General features: G+C 37.1%; 2 protein-coding genes and 1 pseudogene across 2 annotated transcripts in view; 1 reads left to right on the top strand and 2 right to left on the bottom strand.

The window, feature by feature from the left end:
* Positions 1-11,617, top strand: part of VPS37A (vacuolar protein sorting 37 homolog A (S. cerevisiae)) — a 33,712-nt gene extending 22,095 nt beyond the window's left edge. Inside the window, exons 5-12 of the mRNA XM_010858373.1 lie at positions 598-823; positions 2,066-2,136; positions 3,966-4,093; positions 4,173-4,231; positions 4,311-4,379; positions 6,778-6,921; positions 8,745-8,825; positions 10,393-11,617. Of these exons, the coding sequence (XP_010856675.1) occupies positions 598-823; positions 2,066-2,136; positions 3,966-4,093; positions 4,173-4,231; positions 4,311-4,379; positions 6,778-6,921; positions 8,745-8,825 (778 nt within the window). The 3' untranslated portion in view covers positions 10,393-11,617. The remainder of the gene's footprint in view (positions 1-597; positions 824-2,065; positions 2,137-3,965; positions 4,094-4,172; positions 4,232-4,310; positions 4,380-6,777; positions 6,922-8,744; positions 8,826-10,392) is intronic.
* On the bottom strand, positions 4,390-5,644 carry LOC105001923 (annotated as a pseudogene).
* A 2,670-nt stretch (positions 11,618-14,287) lies between the features above and the next one.
* MTMR7 (myotubularin related protein 7) overlaps positions 14,288-20,904 on the bottom strand; it is a 76,707-nt gene continuing 70,090 nt past the window's right edge. The window contains exons 12-14 of the mRNA XM_010858397.1: positions 20,007-20,147; positions 17,769-17,895; positions 14,288-16,821 (exon numbers count right to left, since the gene is read on the bottom strand). Coding sequence (XP_010856699.1) covers positions 16,459-16,821; positions 17,769-17,895; positions 20,007-20,147 — 631 coding nt within the window. The 3' untranslated portion in view covers positions 14,288-16,458. The remainder of the gene's footprint in view (positions 16,822-17,768; positions 17,896-20,006; positions 20,148-20,904) is intronic.

The raw sequence follows: 20,904 nt of genomic DNA, 5'->3' as shown, positions 1-20,904 counted from the left end.
TTGTATTCTGTTGCTCAAGGAGACATTTGTCCAGGTGCAGGCACTCCATCCAATAAAAGGTCTCAGATTCAAGGTCCCAGCCTATCTGAGGTGTTTATGCATCTTTTTTATAGTTAAGCATTTTTAGCAATTCATCTATACAATTAATTTTTCTTTGAAATTTTCTAGAAAAGCAGTCTTGACTTTCAGTCAGATTTTGCCAAATATAGTGAAAGCTACTAAACAATTGCTGTTTGAACAAGTTTCGTGGACTAAGTGTTCTCCATTTCTTCTCTGAAAATATTCATTGATGCCAGTAGAATGCTCAAAACTCAAATATGGCCTTTCTATTCACTTCAACTGTGACCAGTTGAACTTACGTTTTCTAAAACATACTTCTTTTTCATGGAAAGAAATAAAAATATTCTTTTTAAGGGGTGTTCTTATTTTTTCAATTTATATGATATCTAATTTACTTACTTATAAAAACTAGTGGCCCCTGCCATAAACAAATTCCATCTATAGTGCATAACAGTTGTTATTTAGAACAATTAAGGAATAATTTTACAAATTTACTCCTAAAATCTAATCGCATGTTTTTCCTCTCTTTCTCTTTAGCCTGTACAGTAACCCAGGTGGGATGCCTCCTTATGCTTCTCAGGGTTTCCCATTTCTTCCTCCGTATCCCCCACAAGAAGCTAACAGGACTATCAGCTCTTTATCTGTTGCTGACACTGTTTCTTCTTCAACAACAAGTTATACAACCGCCAAACCCGCTGCTCCTTCATTTGGTGTCCTTTCAAATCTGCCATTGCCCGTTCCCACAACAGACACTTCAACACCGGTTGGTATCTCCAGATATCTGTATTTTGTACCCTTGAAATACTCAGTCAGCAAACATCATATTCCTCCTCGTGCCAACCACTATGGCACAAAAGATTTTTAAAAAATCACATTTTCAACTTAAGGAACAATGTCAAAGAGGTAACCATCAAATAACTGTAAGTAGAAATGTTAGTCTAGAGTTACTATGAAGACACAGTTGAGGGAATAGTCAGTGCTCCCAGGGACCAATGTAGAGCTAGAAAGATAACCTTTATATAAGATGAGATTCTTTTTTTTATACCACTTTATCCTTGGTGCCTCAAAGTATGCCTGATCCATACAGTAGGTGCTCATTTAAAATGAGGCGGATGAATGAATGAGCTCATGCTTGAGGCCACATTTTGATAGATGGTAATGAATTTGCCAGGATGATAAGGTGTTGTCATGTAAGGTAATTCTAAGAGGCAGCAGCTCTGACAAAGATGTGGCACATTTGTGAAGCCGCCTGTTACAGAACCCTCAGGTTTCATACAGAACGCAGGCAAAGACACAAGAAGGATTATGTAGGAGAAGCACGTGTCAGCTTATGGAAGATCTGCCCTAGGGTACTAAGGACATGTAAACCAGTGTCTCATTGGTTTAAAAAACTGTGTTCTTAAATTAAGCTGGTAACTGCTGCCACAAGGGACATTACTGAGGGAGAGACCGTACATTAAACGTATTAAGGAGATTTAAAGGCCTTTATTTTTAACCCTTAGTAAAAGAGAACTTTTCATGGGTCCTTGATTTTAAAATGTGACCCATGTATTCAGACAATGTATATTCTATTCCTTATCTTCCCTACTGTCTTATAGAAGTTACTTAGGTAACTCTTGAGACTTTTTGCCAAGTTAGTAACTTTTCTAAATGTAGTGCCTTTTGCTTGAGACATACTCATATACATCAATGAAACACGCATATAATTCTCCACATTTGTCACAGATATCTCACAATTGGAGATTTGTTTTATAACCACAGGTAGTCACATGATCCTTCCTCATCAAAAAAAAAAAAAAAGAGCCAGTAACCCCATATGTATAAAGATGCACTGAGAAAGACGGAGTGAAAAAGAATGGGACGGTAAGGACAGTGTGGAGTGCCAAGAGGATGTGTGATAGTGAAAATAGTTATTGGATGCAGTACATTAAAAGTTACTTTTATAACCAGATAGGAATAGTCGAAAAGATGGCTAAAACTTAGCACTATTTCAATCTCTCTTTAGATAAGCCAAAATGGTTTTGCTTACAAGATGCCCGATATTCCTGATACATTTCCAGAACTCTCAGAACTAAGGTAAAAAGCTTGGACAGTAACATTGGTGTTTGTTGTCTATTTAGTTTGTAAATGCACACATCATTTTCATGTTGTCACTATTGCTGTATCTTAGTGGGAAGTGGAAAGTTTTATGAATCTGTGGTATGTCTTGCAGTTCATATTTATTGACTTTGTAGTCTGTATCCAGGAATTTCTCTAGATCCTGGGAATGCTATAATAGTTACCAGGATAACGATGTCCTTTCTCTTGTGTGGCTTACCTTCTTGTGAAAACTATTTCTGAATACATTAAAGTTCTCATAAAGTAATAGAAAAGTGTTTTTACAAAGCCATATTTTATTCAGATTTATGGCAGAAAAGTTGAATATTCAAGTTTAAGGTATCATTTTTCATGAGACACTGTTTCCCTAAGAGGCTCCATGAAAAAAATGTTCTGTGGTCACTCAGGCTTGTAAAGTTGCACTCTCTATACCACTGTTGAAGGTTTATAGTAGTCATGAGGCTATTATCAATGAGACTACTTAATGCTATTTAAAATGTTTGCAGTTGTTCTTGTCTTTAGTATATATCCCACCAGGGATGTACAGCCAAATACTCATGAGAAATCCTATAGTTAAAAAAAGTTTAACTTTGTTTGACCTAATGTTTTGCAGTCATTTTAACAAAATAGTGACTTATTTTGTGCTGATAACGTTAATTAATGAAGTTTACAAATACCACATACATGTTATAAAGCAGTTGAATGCAGTGTGATGCTTGCAGCCACCCCAGAAAATAGGTATTATTATTGTTGCCGTGTTATAAAGGATTCTTTCCTTTCTTCGTTTTTAAAAAAATTATTATGAAAATGTCAATACGAAAAGATGAACCTCTTTGCTAACCTTCCTCCAGCTTTTTTACAGGAAATATGGGTATAGGTCAGAATTAAACTCATAAAACTTTTTAAAATATTTGAAGTGTTTTAATCCATTACTATCTTTTTTTTCTGTTTTTGTTTTTTTTCTTTTTTTTTTTTTTTAAACAGTTCCATCTTTAGTAGGGAACTTTGGCAAAACAAAGATGCCATAGGTTCATCATGAACAGTTTTTTCCCCTGACCTAAAGTCAACCATTTTTCTGAAGGGAACTTATTCTTTTTCAAAATAACAATTCCAGTAAGATAACAGTATCAATAACAGTTATTGAAAGCAGAGTAAGTTCTCCTTTTGATTTTTACAATTCATTTGTCTTTAGGATATATTTCATCAGAGATGTACAGCCAAATATTATTTTTTAAAGGCTTTTTAATGAAACTTTTTTGGATGACAATGTAACTTAGGGAAAAAAAACAGGTTCATTTATTTCCTCTTGCTTTGAACTTTAGAGACTTTTTTTTTTCCTTGTTTAATTTTATTTTTTAATTATATAATGCTTTTGTGTGGATCTCTAGTCAAAACTGAAAGACACTCAAAAGCTTGAGCTTGCTCCATACACCATCCTTCCAATTCCCTCTTACACTCTGGATATCGATTTTTGCTTTGGGATTACCCTTCCACCATTGTTTTGTAAAAACATTTTTATGAATACATGTACATAGACACATACCTTTATCATTTATTGTGATAGCCACATGCCTATTAGCTAAATCGTCTTGATACTGTGTTTAGACTACTTTTTGTTCCATTGTGTTTGGTGTTTTATTTGCTTTTAAGGTTACAGTTTGCCTTCTTCCGAGTATATATAAAAATACATGTCAAAGATTATGTAGAACTCTGTCAGCTGAATAAAGCTGAAAAACTGGATATTTATTGTCATGGAGGAAATCTAGATAACTGACATTCATTAACATTTTCTTCTATTGTGTTTCTAGTGTGTCACAACTTACAGATATGAATGAGCAAGAGGATGTATTACTAGAGCAGTTTGTGACTTTGCCTCAACTAAAACAAATTATTACTGACAAGGATGACTTAGTAAAAAGTATTGAGGAACTAGCAAGTATGTCTTTCTTTACTTTTTAAATTTCCCAAGAAAAATGTGATCTTTATCTAGAAATAAACTAGAATTTATCTTACAGGAAAAAATCTCCTTTTGGAGCCCAGCTTGGAAGCCAAAAGGCAAACTGTTTTAGATAAGGTATGAGTTAGTTATCATTTTTAAGAAGTCCATATAATTTTAAAGTAGAATGAAACAGCATTTTGATTTTCTCTTTTAGTATGAATTACTTACACAAATGAAATCAACTTTTGAAAAGAAGATGCAAAGGCAGCATGAACTTAGTGAGGTAAGATTGTTGAGCTGTTTTCTTTTACCATAAGAATTTTTACTCTTTTTTTTTGACAGTTAACAAAAACATGTTTATTTTTGTCTTCAAAGAACAAACTGTTCTTTTCCCAATATAATCTTGATTAACTTACAAAAATGGGCATTTACAATGCATCGTCAAAGCATTTCCCTTTAATGGGAAACTTGACTTCACAGAATACAAACATTAAAAGACTAAAAAAAAACTTTTGTTGTCATTACAAGACAGAACAGCATCTAGCATAAGTCAAGGAAGTCATTCATATTTCAGGTCCTTGTCCTCCAGGAACCAGCATTGGTATATTATTTCCCTTTAGAAAAATTGGATCTAATTTAGTAATTCTTCTTCCTTCTGGTATGATTTCAAATTCAGTGACATCTTCCAATACCATATTGACAAAGTCACCAAATCCCAGAAGTATACCAACAGTCTCCTCATCACTCTTCATCTCAATGTGAATTCTTGATCCTATCCACTTGTCCACAAGCTCTAGAGGAAGCAGCTACAATGGGTTAGTGGTCAAATTAGCTGCCATGGCTAAGCTGGAAGTGGACTAGAAGTTTTACTCTTAATATACACGAGCCACATTCTTAAATGTATTATTATCAGAAAGCATTTATTAGGCATTCGAGTTTATAAGGAGATGATAAATAGCCTTGAGTTATGCAGATGAACAGCTCTCAGTTTTATGAGCCATTATCAGTCATTTTGTGGTCATGCAAGAGCATTTGGTTCCAAAACAGAGAAATATAAAAAGCCCCATAAATAACTGTTCTGGGAGAGTTATTATAAAGCCAATTTAACTCTTCTAATAAAAGTTAAAAAGAAAAATTTTAGTTTTAGACTTACTTGCAAGCCTGTATACAGCTATCTTAAACAAGAAGTTAGCAAATTGGAAAATATAGAAATATAGAATATATATATAGAATATAGAAAGTATAAAATATAATTCACCACAAATAATAACTTTATACTAAAAATCTAGTTATGTGAAAAATCGAAAGCTTTTTATAAAATTAACCCTTGTTTCTGAAAAAAAAAAAAACTTTAAATTAAAAGGGGGAAATCATTTAAAAAATTAAATCGGACATAATCTTCATATATCAACAACCCACATCATAACTAACAATATTCTGTTTCCTTTAAAATCAGGAATTCTAGGAAGTGAAGCCATTGTAGTAAAACATAAACTAGAAATAAAACAACAGAAAAAAAAATGGTAAAGAGAATATAAATTTATAAAAGATTTCATATAATACGATCGTTCTTTTTAACTTTTTATTTTGTATTGGGGTATAGCCGATTAACAATGTTGTGATAGTTTCAGGTGAATAGCCAAGGGACTCAGCTGTACATACACATATATCCATTCTCCCCGAAACTCCCCTCCCATCCATGCTGCCATGTAACACTGAGCAGAGTTTTCCATGTGCTATACAGCAGATCCTTGTTGGTTAGCCATTTTAAATACAGCAGTGTATACATGTTGATCTCAAACATCCTACCTATCCCTTTCCCCCATTCTTCCTGCCTAGGAACTGTAAGTTCATTCTCTATGTCTTTGTATTATCTCCTTGCTTTCTTTCCCATGTGGTCTTCCTCCATTTATACTAAAGTTTTTGGCATGTTTTGGCCTATCTCAGTTTTTGCAGGGGAAGATTTACCTTTGTTTATTGATGTGTTTTTGGCTATTATGTTCCTGGTCGGCTATTAAAAGGTATATGGTACTCTAGACCTTTGTCCTGGAGTATAATTTCATTGCCTTTAGGAGCACTGGAATCAGTGCTATCAGGGTAATGTGAGAGATTTTTAAGATTACTTGATCCAACCAATTGCTGACACTGTGAAATTGTTATATCTTTTGCATTGCACTAAGCTTGTTGCATATGTTGCCCATTATTCCACACAAAAACCTATGAGGGTAGGTATTGTTACTATTTTTCCATTTTACAGATGAGGAAACTGAGGCACGTGGATATTAAATAACATCCCTGAGGTCATACAAATGGAAAGTGTCAGAGTCAGGAATCGCACATAAGAAGTCCTCCCCTCTCTTAGCCAGAAGATCTGAGAGAATCAATTGAAATACTTTTGGAGGCACTTTAGAGCTTACTAGATGAAGAGGCTTTTCTCAGTAATCAGCACCATTCCTTAGACAAACTTAATAAACTCATTCCTTAATTTAATAAAGAATACTAGAAACCAAAAGCAAACATCACAGTTAATGACTCAACATTTCCAGGATCATTTTAATGTTAGGAGTGAGACAGTGATGCCCCAATATCACTATTTAGCTTCTATCCCATTTTCCTTCCCACTAAGGAGTTTTTCAGAGCACTAGATATTAATGATTTTCTTTCTTGATTTTCTTTTTCAGAGCTGTAGTGCAAGTGCTCTACAGGCAAGATTAAAAGTAGCTGCACATGAAGCTGAGGAAGAATCTGATAATATTGCAGAAGATTTCTTGGAGGGAAAAACAGATATAGATGATTTTCTCAGTAGCTTCATGGAAAAGAGAACAGTATGTAATATTCTTTGGTTGAGGACAAGTGACAGCGTAATATCAAATTACTTATGTATCAGATCAGATCAGATCAGTCGCTCAGTCGTGTCCGACTCTTTGCGACCCCATGAATCGCAGCACGCCAGGCCTCCCTGTCCATCACCAGCTCTCGGAGTTCACTCAGACTCACATCCATCGAGTCAGTGATGACATCCAGCCATCTCATCCTCTGTCGTCCCCTTCTCCTCCTGCCCGCAGTCCCTCCCAGCATCAGAGTCTTTTGCAATGAGTCAACTCTTTGCATGAGGTGGCCAAAGTACTGGAGTTTCAGCTTTAGCATCATTCCTTCCAAAGAAATCCCAGGGCTGATCTCCTTCAGAATGGACTGGTTGATCTCCCTACAGTCCAAGGGACTCTCAAGAGTCTTCTCCAACACCACAGTTCAAAAGCATCAATTCTTCGGCGCTCAGCCTTCTTCACAGTCCAACTCTCACATCCATACATGACCACAGGAAAAACCATAGCCTTGACTAGACGAACCTTTGTTGGCAAAGTAATGTCTCTGCTTTTGAATATGCTAACTAGGTTATATTCATGAGTAAAAAAAAAAAAACTTAGCACATTACTGAGCTGGAGTTTTGAGAGCCATGAGAGGAAACTGAAGCGCCTCTGAGAATGATAGCAGCTTGCTACTATCACTTTATACCTGCTTGTTGTGAGTACACAAGCATGTGAATCACATAACAGTTCTGTTTCAGAAATGATAGCTGCAGTCTACTCTAGTCTTAATAGTCAAATACTATTTTTTAAAGTCTTTAATGAAGCTTTTTTGGATGACAGTATAACTTAGGGGAAGAAAACAGGTTCATTTATTTCCATTTGCTTTGAACTGTAGAGAATTTTTTCCTTGTTTAATTTTATTTTTTAATTATATAATGCTTTTGTGTGGATCTCTAGTCTAAGTCTTAAAAGTTGTGATATACTCCTGAATAACCTGTTTCATAAGCTGTTTAAAATTTAGGAGAATAACTTAAAAAGGTTTTTTTCGTTTGTTTATTGTCCACACTGGATGGCTTGTGGGATCTTCATTCCACAGTCAGGGATTGAACCCAGGCCACTGCCATGAAAATGCCAAGTCCTTCCCACTAGACCACCAGGGAATTCCCTATGGAGATTTTTTTTTTTTTTTTAATTTTTTTGTTTTAATATTAATTGAGAACATTCTGGGGATAGTTTCTGTTCTAGTATTTCCATTATATTTAAAGAAAAGATTTTGAAGTCTGCTTAGCAGTATCTTATCCTTTGGTAAGTCCTATGTATTTACCTAATTTCTCTGGAACATCACAGTTATTTATAACCTTTATATAATTAAGTTCTACTGTAAAGGAAAGTGGGCCAGATTTTATTATTCCCGTTTTCCACGAGAGAAAATTGAAGTTCAGGGACATTATTGACTATAGCTTTAATGAGGCATTCATTTCTAGTCCTTTTTTTTTTTGGTACTATATAACTGTATTGTGAGGTTTTTGTTTGTTAAGCTTCCAGGGTAACAACAGTGGGATTTATTTTCATATTTTTAAAACACAGATATTTGAAATTATATAATCAGAGAACTGGTATAAAGGATCAGAATGTGTTTTACATTCTAGAGGTTTACAGACAAAGATTATCTTCCAAACAAATTTTTTTTTTTTTTTGATTCTTAAATTCTGTGCCACCTTAGACATCCACAATTTAATGTCAACGAGTTAAAAGATTCTTACTTAGAATTCTGTCAAAATGTAGCTAGTTGTAGGAAGATTATTGGAGAAGTGACTGGTTTTTAAATAATTATCTTCTAGATTTGCCACTGTAGAAGAGCCAAGGAAGAGAAACTTCAACAAGTGATAGCAATGCACAGCCAGTTTCATGCTCCACTATAGGTAAATTGTATTCTGGAAGGTTTGTGTCTTGAGGCTATTGCATGGCTCTCTTTAATGAAGTGTTCTTACCAGTGCTTGTTCAGCCAGCTTTAAGCATAATACTGTCGTTACAGCTACCATGCTATGTAACATGTAGAATACTTTGTATTATCTATTAAGCATGATGTTATACACCTAAGCATATGGCCAGTATAAATTGTTTGCATGTTTTCTCAGTATGGTATTTGCTTAAATGAGTTTTGTTTTCAGTATTTGATAGCTACATATATAGTTTAAGTTCCTTTCTCTCAGCTGGTATGGGGCATATACCATAACACTTAAGTTGACTTATTTCTCAGTAGTCTCTTTTGTCATTTTTTCCTTTAAAAATGAACTTCCAATCTGTCTCTTTTCCATCTATTCCAGTGAGTTTCTGATCAGTCCTCTGACTTGAGGGTTTCTCCTTTGTGCAGAGCACTGACAAAATGATGCTCCTAAAATACCACTCTGTGATAACATATCTGCTCTAGGACCTTTAAAGAACCCTGGGGATGATAAATGCCACGTTTCTCTCTCTGGTTTTAAGCCTTCTGTAAGCTGGCTGACATTTTAGATCATCCGTTCTAATTTTCCATTTGCCTCTCCTGTGTTCTCTTCTGTCATGTTCTATTTTCTGCCATCATGTCTTTGTTCATGCTCTCATCTGATCTCAAGACATTCTTCCATTTTCCTCTGTCTTGTTTTAGGACTGGATTTGGCTGCAAAGACTAGCTCCAACCTCAAGTTTAAGTAAAAGCTTGTGTTCCTGGATAATGCAGGAAAACAGCCCAAATATAGGAAAGCACACTTGTCTCCTGGGAGTGAAAGCATGAGGCCATCCGTAACCAAAGCAGCTCTTCTTCCTTAGGTGCTGCTACAGGCTGCTTGTTTCTCGTTCCTGCTTTCCTCCCCTTTTCTGCGTCTCACTCTCATGTGCCTTCTCACTGGCTCTTCAAAGAGCCTTTCTTTGCTGCACTTGCACGTGGTTCAGCCCCTGCTGCCCACAGGCCTGATCTGACGGCCCGAGCACCCGGGGAGACTGAGTAGGGTCTCACAACAAATCAAGGAAAGAGACTGGCCCCGCATAGATGGTATCCGTCCTGACCTCACGGTATTACCTGGAGACTGGTGTCATGTGGTCTTCTGTCTGCTTTGCTGGGCTGATGGAGCAGATGTGGAGAAGAGAGCGTGGGAGTTTCCTTTAAAAGGGAGCCGGCTACAGGGAGGGAGGTGACAGGCATTTCTCATCTCCAGTTCAAACTTACTTGCCCCTTTTCTCAATTTAGCTGTCCTTAACATTAGTAGCAACATTGCGTTATTTTACAACTCAGATTATTAATCCCTGAGGGTGTTGATTTTTAATACCAAGTATAGCAGCAGTAGCATACATATCTCAAGGTTGAGAAGTGGGCAGTGAGTTATTCTGTGTTGACACATGCATGCTAGAATCCTTTCCCACCTCTTTTCCCTCATTGTCAGGTTATCTTAAGAAATCTTAATTTATCATCTGAAAGTAAATCTTAGGTTTTTGATTTTCTTTTCTTTTCAGATTTTCCTGAAAACATGAACTGCAAAGAGAGGAATGGGACACAAAACTAAGCACATTTATATTTATGATTTGCAAATTGGCATTTCATCACAAGGCTGAATTCCTAGATGTATTATATAGGTTGTATACAGAACTGAGACTGATTTTGTACAGATTAGAATGATTGCTATGATCTTTGCTTTGAAATTTTTTTCTGCACTATTTGCACTAAAAATGTTTATTTATTGTTGATAAATTCTATCATATTTAAGTTCTATTGCTGTTCCTCTCTTATTATTGATTAAATACCTGTGCATGTAATTTTAGCTACTCTCAATATTTTATAAAATTACTTCATTTAAATTTGTATTTTTAATTTGAAACTGCCTCATTTCTTTATCAAGGATAGTTTGCTTAGATTTTTTTTCCTCTCAACCCTTTTTGAAAAATTACTATTTCAATTGTAGAAAGATTCTTATTTTTTTCTCTTTCTTTCTGGATGATAAAACTTTGAAAAATAATTTGTTTTTAAATATTCATAGTGTCAGGAAACACCAAACCTGCCAATGTGCCATCTCAAGTAATTTTTAATACACAGAATAAATGAAGAGGATAAACCAGCTGTTTTATATACTCTTATTTTTAAAATTAAAGATGCATTTAAAAGGCAATACAGGTAAATAAATATTGTACCTAATAGAAAAATTGCCTTTCATTTAAAGTAGTCCAACATAAACTTTGATGCTAGCTTTTTAAATATAAGTATCTGATGGGTTTGTGGTTAGATGAGGATATGCTATCTGAATTCTGAAGTTTAAAACAATAATTTGTTAATAAATAGTAAAGAACACAAAAGTCAGTGAAGTATTCTGACCTTTACTGTGTTAGCTTTTCTCTTATGAAAGCTTTAATAATAAATAAAACTAATATTTAATTTTTAGGCAGTCTAGTTCTTAATTTGATTTTCACTTTAACTTGTATATGTTAAACAGTTTGCTTTTACAGTTCGTTACAGAATGAACATAATTTATGGATAGCAGTGAAAGCCAATTAAGTAGAAAATCTTGAACTAGATTTCCAAGGCTTGGTAAAGTAGCATCCTAATGCCTATTTTCATTTAAACTTCAGTATGATTGCCATTCCAAATCCTAGCATACAGTACAGGTTTTTTTCATCATTCTTCTTTCTATACCTATTTCTGGAAACAGTTTAGGAAAAATAAAATTATTTTCTGAGACTTGAAAAATGCTTAATACTTAGTCTGTGTTTAAGGGAGGACAAGTATTCACATGGACTATAAAGATATAATTTGAGTAAAGAAATTAACTTTTTTAACCTGTCTTCCTGGTACTATGCTAAGAGCATGCCATTTAATCTTCAAAACGACCTGACAAGGAAGTTATGATTATTACTCCGGACATACAGGACGTAACTGAGGTAAGTGTTTCAGATTTGTTGCAGTCTTCTGGGTGTTGAGAAACCTTTCCTTACTGCACTGGCCACATAAGCTTCAGTTTTCCCAGCAATCACCACAGTGGAGGACATGATTATCCCAGTCTTTTGGAAGCAATCAGGAAGCTTTCTTAGAAACCAGACAGAGCGCAGAACAAGAGCCCAGCAGACTACAACCATTAATTCATTTGATTTATTAATTTTATTAAGCTCTCTAAGAGTGAGGCACTGTAGAAATACTATCCAGTGATGACTCTAACATGGCCTAGGTGTTTATGTACTTATCCACCTTCCTCTCCACCAAAAAAAGTTATTTTCATACATAGTAAATCACATAAGTAATTCATCTTAATATCTTATTTTTTTTAACTTGAACTATCCCAGTTTCATTCTATACCAGTTAACATACCTTGGTTTCTTCTTCTAAAATTAGGTAACCTCCTTACAACCTAGTCATTAAAAAGAGGACTCTGATCATGATTATCTGTCTTTAACAGATCAGATATTAGGTCATAGACATCATCCAGGATGGAAAGTAGTCTACATTTGAATATGTATGAATTTTGGTTTTACAATAAAAACTTAAGTGACTTTTTTATAGTACTAGTATTTTTTCCTTAAACTTGGCCATATTGGAGAAGCAGTGCAAGAAGGAGAAAAAGTGCCTGTCAAAGCAGGGACTGTGATTTTCCTCTAACACATAATAGATGACTAGATGGAAATCAGAATAGCAGAGAAAAGCTTAGGAGTTATTAGATTGTGCAGAGTTAGGGGTTTGTCATAGGTAGGACTTTAAAGACGGATATCTCAAATAGTTTTCTAAACAAATGTGATACATGCCAGACAATGTTTCAAAGTTGAAAGATTTTCTAGGAATAATCTATACTAGGAAATTTCTATTGGAATAGAGATCATCTGACAGGTAAGTCTGATCATAATTCATATATGTTTAAATTGAAGGACAGCTCAGATTTATTTTTAGGGAAAGCAAGTAAACTAGTCTTGTGCTCTTAAAGAATAGAAACCTCATGCCAGGGTCTTCCTTCTTTTTATGTTCCTTTACTCTAAAAAAGTTCCTTTGTTGATTGTAGAGTCATGATCAAAATGCTTACCTACTTCATATCATTAAATTTTCCTGAAAATCACTAAATAATAAATCACTTGAGCTCTAAATATTACCAGCGGGGAAATAATCTGCCTTGAGTCAGTTTTACATTGGTTTAAACCAGCTGCTCTAAAGAAAACACTTTCTGATTGATGTTTGATTTAAAATGAGAATTTACTGTTAGAGATTTTAGTCTAATCGGATTGGCCATGCTCTTTTAAGGCTCCATGCCACACAATAACATCTTAATAAGCAATAAATAGAACCTTTAAAAAAAAAAATAAATTTCAGTGTTAGGTTAACTTCTAGTAAGTAGTCTAAATGAACATATGCTGAAACTATAATGTTTTGTAAAATGGTGGGGGCTGGAAAAAAGTTGGTGTCTGATATAAAAGATATCACATTAAAGAACTAAATTTTAACGTCTCAAATATTTATATTATTTGCTTTTCAAATGCATAGTTCTGTTTGGTATAGTTACTATGTCATTTTTTAAAATTTTGTTATTTATTTTTGTAGATATATACTGCCAGATGGAAGAAATTAAATTCTCAATACTAGGCAAAGAAGTTTCTAAGAGTTGATAATCAACTACAAGAGTGGTATGGAGTTATAAAAATATAAAAGCCGTTACGACTATATCCTAAGAGTCTTTAATAAGGTATTCACTAATACAGAAAGTTGTTACTCTTGACCACCTTTCTCCAATTCCCCAACCACCCACTGCCCCAACCCTCATGCTGGGTTAACCACAAATCTGACCTTTTTCTGTAACTTTGGTGGTTTGGGGTTTTTTTTTAAGAGTACACATATAAGTGAAATCATGTAGTATTTGTTTTTCTCTGATTTATTTCACTTAGCATAATTCCCTCAAGGTCCATTCATATTGTTGCAAAAGGCAGCATTTTCTCATTTTTTTATGTCTGAACACTATTCCGTGGTGTGTGTGCTTCTTTCTTCATTCATCTGTTGGTGGACAGTTAGGTTGTTTCCATGTCTTGGCTCTTTTAAAACAGTGCTGCTGTGAACATGAAAGGGTACGGATATCTTTTCAAGTTAATGTTTTCATTTTCTTTGTATGTATTCAGAGTGGGTCTGTATGCTGGATCATACAGTAGTTCCATTTTTAGTCTTTTGAGGGTCCACTGTACTGTTTTCTATAGTGACTTTACCTGTTTATGATCCCATCAACAATACACAAGCGTTCTCTTTAATTCACATTATCACCAACATTTCGTATCATTTGTCTTTTTGATGTTGGCCATCCTGCCAGACGTGAGATTTGGTTTTGATTTGCATTTCCCTAAAGATAGTGATGTTTAGCATCTTTTCATGTACCTGTTGACCCTTTCATATATCTTCTTTGAAAAAATGTCTTAAGTCTTTTGCCCACTTTTAATTGTATTTATCTTTAATCCAGTTTAAAAATGTATCATCCAGAGTGAGATATTGGTATACATTTGGTTCAGATTTCCTGTTTCCTTATGATTCTCTTTGGATGATCTATCCATTGTTTATAGAGTGGAGTGTTAAAGTCCCCATTATTTCTCCTTTTAGCTCTGCTGGATTTTGCTTTATGTATTTAGGTGGTCTCTTTTTGGGTGAGGCATCTGTTTGAGCCCTGAAGCGGAATTGGAGGGTCACTGGCTGAGACAGCTGGGTAGGACAGCTGGCTTGGTTCCCCACCCACTCAGGTGAGGCTGTAGGATGGATTCTGTGGTGGATTCTGTGGACTGGTGGGTCCAGTCCCAGTTGGGACTGGACGCTGTACTCAGGATTAAGTGGGGCAGCAGGATGGGATGCACAGCCTGCACAGCTCATTGTTTGGGGACCTGAGTCAGGCAGGAATATCCATGGAAGGTGCTGGCGACCAGTTTCACTCTGCAAACAGGTTAGGCCACGGGCTGTGCTCTGTTCAGCTGCCACGGTCAGCGGGGCTGTCGGATGGGTTGTGCGGCTTCCCACGTGTTCTGGGAAAACTCCCTGGTTGGGGCAGAGGCTGATGGCTGTTTGCAGCAGTAAGTGCAGCTGCAGATCAGTTTCCCTGCCCAAGCACAGCAGGAGCAGCAGCTTGAAAATCACTGATGCTATGTCTGTGGTCTCACACTAACATGTGCCCCCAGTTCCCTGGCCAGTCAGAGCCGTTGGTTTTGCTCTCAGGACAGTCAGCTCTGCCCACCCACTTCTCTGCTCAAGATCTGCTGGGGTGCGCAGCTTCCGGGTGTTCTCGCCAAGCCTTCCTGTCTGATGGGGCTGGGGGCCATGCTTCCCAGTGAGTGGGGCTCTGGCTCCCACCTGGGAAGGACTGCTAAGGCCCATTTCAGGCACCTCCCAAGTTCTCCTCAACAGGCTTTCTGGTCAGGAGGGGTCAGAAGCCACAATCTGCAGCAGGAAAGGCGGAGACTTAGCTCTTGTGCCTGGGTGGGGACAGACCAGATTCCACAGCCAGCAAAGCTCCCCCGTGACAGCCCCAGCGAGGCAGACCTGCTCCCTGTCAGACTCCCTGCTCAGACTGTACCGCCAGCGCAACCCTGCAGATGAACAGAGCCGATGGTTGAGGCTACTGCATGGGCTCCACAGGCACAGTGTGGCTTAGCCATGTGAACACAACTTCTGAAGTGACAAGTGACAAACATATTCCACTGGTTAAGTAGACATGAGAGCAGTGTTCTCTAGTTCTTCAGTGAGCTTCTTCCTTCACTGAAGTGGTACCCTGAACCTTTATACAGTTACACTGCTGGAATCAGGCTTGGGGCTGACCCCCTTGTCTTGGTAATGTAGTTTCTGGAACCAGTAATAAAAGGTTGTTTTTAAGAAGCTAATGTGATCCAAAATCATATTTAAGAACTAGAGCATAAATGTTGTTTCTACTTTATTGGGTATTAGACTGGTATTAGAGAAAAGTGCGTGGTAAGTTTTAGCATTTTTTAAATAGAAATATGAAATTTCAGGGAAAGGCAACAAAACTATTATAACAATTCAAAATACATTATCTATAAGGAAAAGTTAAAAGTGATCATTAAATCTGAACACTAAGCTTAAGCAGAATTACAAAGCTCATCTGTTACAGAAATATATCTATTAACAAAAATCCTGATAACAGAGTCAAGAAGGAAGGAAGTGTGAAATATTTGAGGAAACAAAATATTCATCTGGAAATGAACTAAAAGGAAAGATTGAATATGAGTGTGAAGGAACGTGGTCAGGGCACTTTAAGCAGCTGCAGGCAAGGAAGATGTGAATTGATAACCTCGGGTGAGGTCATTGCTCTGTAGTGAATAAAACCTCCATAGTCTAGAAGGGGGAACAATTTTCCTTAAATTTGCTTGAAAAGAAATGGCTGTTTCCTGTTCATCAACACCTAAAGGAACTTGAAGTTGGACTTTTTTCCTTTTCGTAGCTACGTTCTATAATTCTCGATGACCCGTACCATTTCTTGGGCTGTTTTTATTTGAGATTGCACTGTTCCCTTATTTTTGGAAAGTGTTCCTTGTGTGTCCTTTACTTGGGAACTCCATGGCGGGGGATCCTCAGGCAGTGAGAAACACGGCTTCGTCGGAATCCCGGTCCTTGCCACTGTCCTCACTCGGCACACACTCCCCACCGCTGGGGGAGCGGCAGCTCAGATCCTCCACCCCTGACTCTTGGTCACTGTTGGCGGACAGGTCTGGGTCTGAACTTTTCAGATTGTCTTGAGTGAGGATCAAAGCAGAATCCTCATCGCCCTGGGAAGGGCTCCTGGATGGGAAGGACTTCACATTGCCACTGTAATCCTGAGGGGTGTTGGCTGCGCTGTTGTCCGAGGTAGAAAATCCTGAGTGTTTGCTGGGCTCACTCTGCTTACTCCTCACCTTAGTGCGATTTAACTGCACTTTCTGAATTTTTTCCAGCCTCTAGAAAAGAAACCACAGTTTCAGGGAACAGTCATAAAGAATGTATCTTTTTTGGTACGTGCCTGCCTTTTAGTGTCCATTATCTCCCGGCTGGGTGAAACGTTAAGAAAATGGGATTTAGATGGACTTGGTTTCAAAGCTAGACTTTATGACTCTGGACAAAATAATTAGATTCTGTGAGGCTCGCTCTCTTCCTAATGTAAGGATGGCACATTATAAAAAAGCAGAAAACACAGCCTAGGTAAAGCACCTGGCAAAGAGTAGTCATCGTTCTTTCTGTACCTGTGTGGTTTTACATAATGATTTTCATCCTGTGAACCGAAAGTACATTTTTTTAAAATATCAGGAATGAGGTTTTTATTATCTAAATTTTAAAATTAAGATAGAAGTCGCTCACTCTCTTAAAGTGTACAGTTCAGGTTTTTTGTTTTTTATATAAGTATATTCACAAGGTTATTCAATCATTCACCACTATCTCGTTTCCTAATATCTTCATCATCCCCAAAGCAAACTATGGAAATGAGCCAAACCAGATGTCTGAAATGCATCAAGTGTGTAGGTCTGGGCTTCGATGATCTGACTGTTCACCTGGTAGGATTGTGTTTCAGGTTACCTTCTGGCTAGAAATATGAAAGGACTTTGCAGGTAGCACAGTGGTAAAGAATCCACCTGCCAACGTAGGAGACACAAACAGATGCAGGTTCGATCCCTAGGTCAGGAAGATCCCTTGGAGGAAATGGCAACCCACTCCAGTATTCTTGCCTGGGAAATCCCATGGACAGAGGAGCCTAGCAGACTAGTCCATGGGGTCGCAAAGAGTTGGATACAACTGAGCACAAAAATACGAAATGGCTGTGTTGCTGCATTTCACACATCCTGAGTCACGAGAGGCTTTTCCCAGAGCTGCAATCGTCAGCAAATAAGGTGAGCAAGAGCGACTGTCTTACTTCTTCCAGGGCCTCAAGTTCTTCCTCCAGCTGCTGAGTCTCCTCCTTCACGGCCATGAGGTAATCTGTGACTGATTGTCGAGGCTGCAGTCCCTTCTCAAAGCGATTATACATTCCATTCCAAAACCTGCAGAGGACAGCAGAGCTTCGTGAAACCGTGTCACAGTCTGTACATTCACTTTCTTGAGTCTTCCAAGGTATCTTTCAAACCATAGTCCTAATAATAACCAAATGCGAAGTACAGGGTCAAAAAAGCCACTCACTAAGCTAATGGGGTCGCAAAGAGTCAGACACAATTGAGCGACTGAACTGAACTGAAGGTAATAATTTCATGTTAATGTTTTCATTTTCTTGAATCAGTCAACTTCTTTTGGGGAGAGTAAATTCATGAAGAATCTACTTGAGTAGATGGTACTGAATTAAAAAGCACATAATATATTTTTCTGAAATAGATTGTAGTAGTACATGTTACCATTTTCTTTATTTTTTTGGCTTAAGATGACTTAGTTAGGAAGTCAACTTCGAAAATTAGTGTTTATATCACCATTTAGAATCTTTCAGCCACAAAGGAATCTTTTAAATTTGAGTTTTTTTAATGACAGCCACTAGGATTACTTACATTTGCAACAAATCCTGCCTTTTTTATCCTATACAGTAAAGCATACTGGAATGCAAATAAAAATACAGGTATACCTTGTTTTACTGCACTTTGCATAGTTTGCATTTTTACAGAGTGAAGGTGTGTGGCAAGTCTATCAGCACAGTTTTTCTAACAGCATTTGCTCACTTTGTGTCTCTATCACATTTTGATAATTCTCAGAATATTTCAAGATTTTTCATTTTTTTATGGTTACCAGTGATCTTTGATGTTACTACTAGTACTACTCACTGAAGCTTAGCATTTTTTTTAACAATGTATTTTTAAATTAAGGTATCTAACATTGTTAGATTGTTTTTTAGACATAATACTATTGCACACTTAACTGACTACAATGTAGTGTGAATAGAACTTTTATATGCACTGCTGCTGCTGCTCAGTCGCTTCAGTCGTGTCCAACACTGTGCGACCCCATAGACGGCAGCCCACCAGGCTCCGCTGTCCCTGGGATTCTCCAGGCAAGAATACTGGAGTGGGTTCAGTATTCTTGTTATTCATGTTATTCATATTCATATCCATTTATATGCACTAGGAAACTAAAAAATTGTGACTCAGTTTATTGCAGTGTTCACTATCACAGTGGCCAGGAACCAAACCCATATTATTTCAGAAGTATGCCTGTAAATAGCATTATCATAAGGATACCTATAGATTTACTCAGAAAAGTACTTTGAAAGCAGGGACTTGGTGTCATTCATTGATTTATCCACAGTGCCTAGAACAGTGCTTGAGCCTCAGTAATGTACGTGTTGAGTGGCTAGAGCTAACAAATTAGTTGCAGTAGAGTTGACTGCAGGGTATGTATCTCAACAGGTCTCAAAACTGCCAATTCACACAAACCATGAGGCATTTTTTTCAGTGTGACTGAATTAATATTATTCTATAGAATTCCGGGGAAATAACTGGATTGAAGTCATTATTGGGTTGGCCAAAAAAGTTTGTTTGGGTTTATTGATACAGAACGAACCTCTTGGCCAACCCAATGAGAATGAAAGCTCTAGAGACGAAAAGCCACTAAAGGGTGTACTGAGGTAGGGAGGGAGAAGGAATGGGTTTCTTGGTGATTTCTGTGTAATTTTGTCTTTTTCCTGATCTCTGAGTCGCCCTTCTGTATTATACAAGTCCAGAGGGAAAAACCCAAGGATAAAAGAGAGCCTACAGACCTAGTAGCATCTGTTGGATACCACCAGGCTCTCCCATCCCAGTATAGACAATCTTGAATTTATTTCCACAGGGCAATAGTTTCATTTGATTCAGCAGCAAAAGAAGGTGAACTGTGTCATGACCACTAACTAAACCTGCAGCTCCACATTTAACTTCAGGCACTTGGTTTATTCAGTCCTTCTTCCCTCTCCTCCTCTCACTTTTAAATAAAAGTGAAACTTACATTCTTAGGATATCATTACTACAAAACATCAACTTCTAAAGAGAATTCCGTATTTAGAGGGGAAAGAGGGGGACAGGAGACAGGCAAAAATGCCTTGGAGCTCAGTGTTACATACCCTTCAGCCTCCAGGTGGTAAACAGTGCCAGAATCTAAGGCACAACCATACCCAGTGAGGTCCTAGAGGTTTACGTACTTGTACATGAAGTTGCACGGTGCTGTGGGGAGATGAAGGACTCCCCGGGTCTGACTGTGATCAGCTCTAAACAGAGGATTCAAGTAGTCGGCCCGATTTTTCCACAGGTGAGCCCATAAAGAGTATGTTCTTTCTTGAATTCTGTTATAAAGAAAATAAGCCTTAAAATGACTTCCCTTGGTTCTTAGAAATAGTAGACATATTAAAGCTGGAAAGGAATCAAAACTTGTTACATCACGGGTCCCTGTTCTCAGCAGGGAAGCTAACAGTCTTTTGTGTCTTCATGGAGCAGCAAAAGAGCACTTGGAGGAGTCTCAACTCCCCTGCTCTCTGGGGACATCTTGGCCTTCAGATATCCAGTCCCTCTTGGCCTTCAGATATCCAGTCCCTCTGAGTATAAAATAAAACCACACATGCGTTTTGTTGAAATTTTCCCCCAAATAGTCACTGGATTATTATTGTTTGCTGGGTACTACTTAAATGCTTCACATATTTTCTCTCATTTAATCGTGACTGTATTCCTATGACATTTGTCCCTTTTGCTAATCTATCACAACAATCACAAAATACCTAAGAAAACAGGTGAGTTTACAGGATGTACCATTTATCAGGAATTGTATCTACTAGAAAAAGTCATGTTCTTTCCACTCAGGATAAAACTGGAGTCAGTTTTATTTGAACTGACCATTTGCAAAATTAAATCTGATACTCTATATACCACATTAATTTTTTTATAAAAATTTCAAAAATGTTCTTTCATTTGCAATTCTTAAGTCACTTAGCTGTTAAGCTTTTGACTTTTTCAAAAGTCCACATTTCATCTATTTTTTCCCCTCTCAGTTAAAGCAATATAGCAGTCCACCCTTATCCATGAGGTATTTGTTCCAAGACTCCAAGT

Source organism: Bison bison, unplaced genomic scaffold, assembly GCF_000754665.1.
Source record: "Bison bison bison isolate TAMUID 2011002044 unplaced genomic scaffold, Bison_UMD1.0 scf7180017864386, whole genome shotgun sequence".
In the NCBI taxonomy this organism is placed as follows: domain Eukaryota; kingdom Metazoa; phylum Chordata; class Mammalia; order Artiodactyla; family Bovidae; genus Bison; species Bison bison.
Note: the sequence above shows the minus strand (reverse complement) of the source record. Positions and strands in the feature narration are given on the sequence as shown.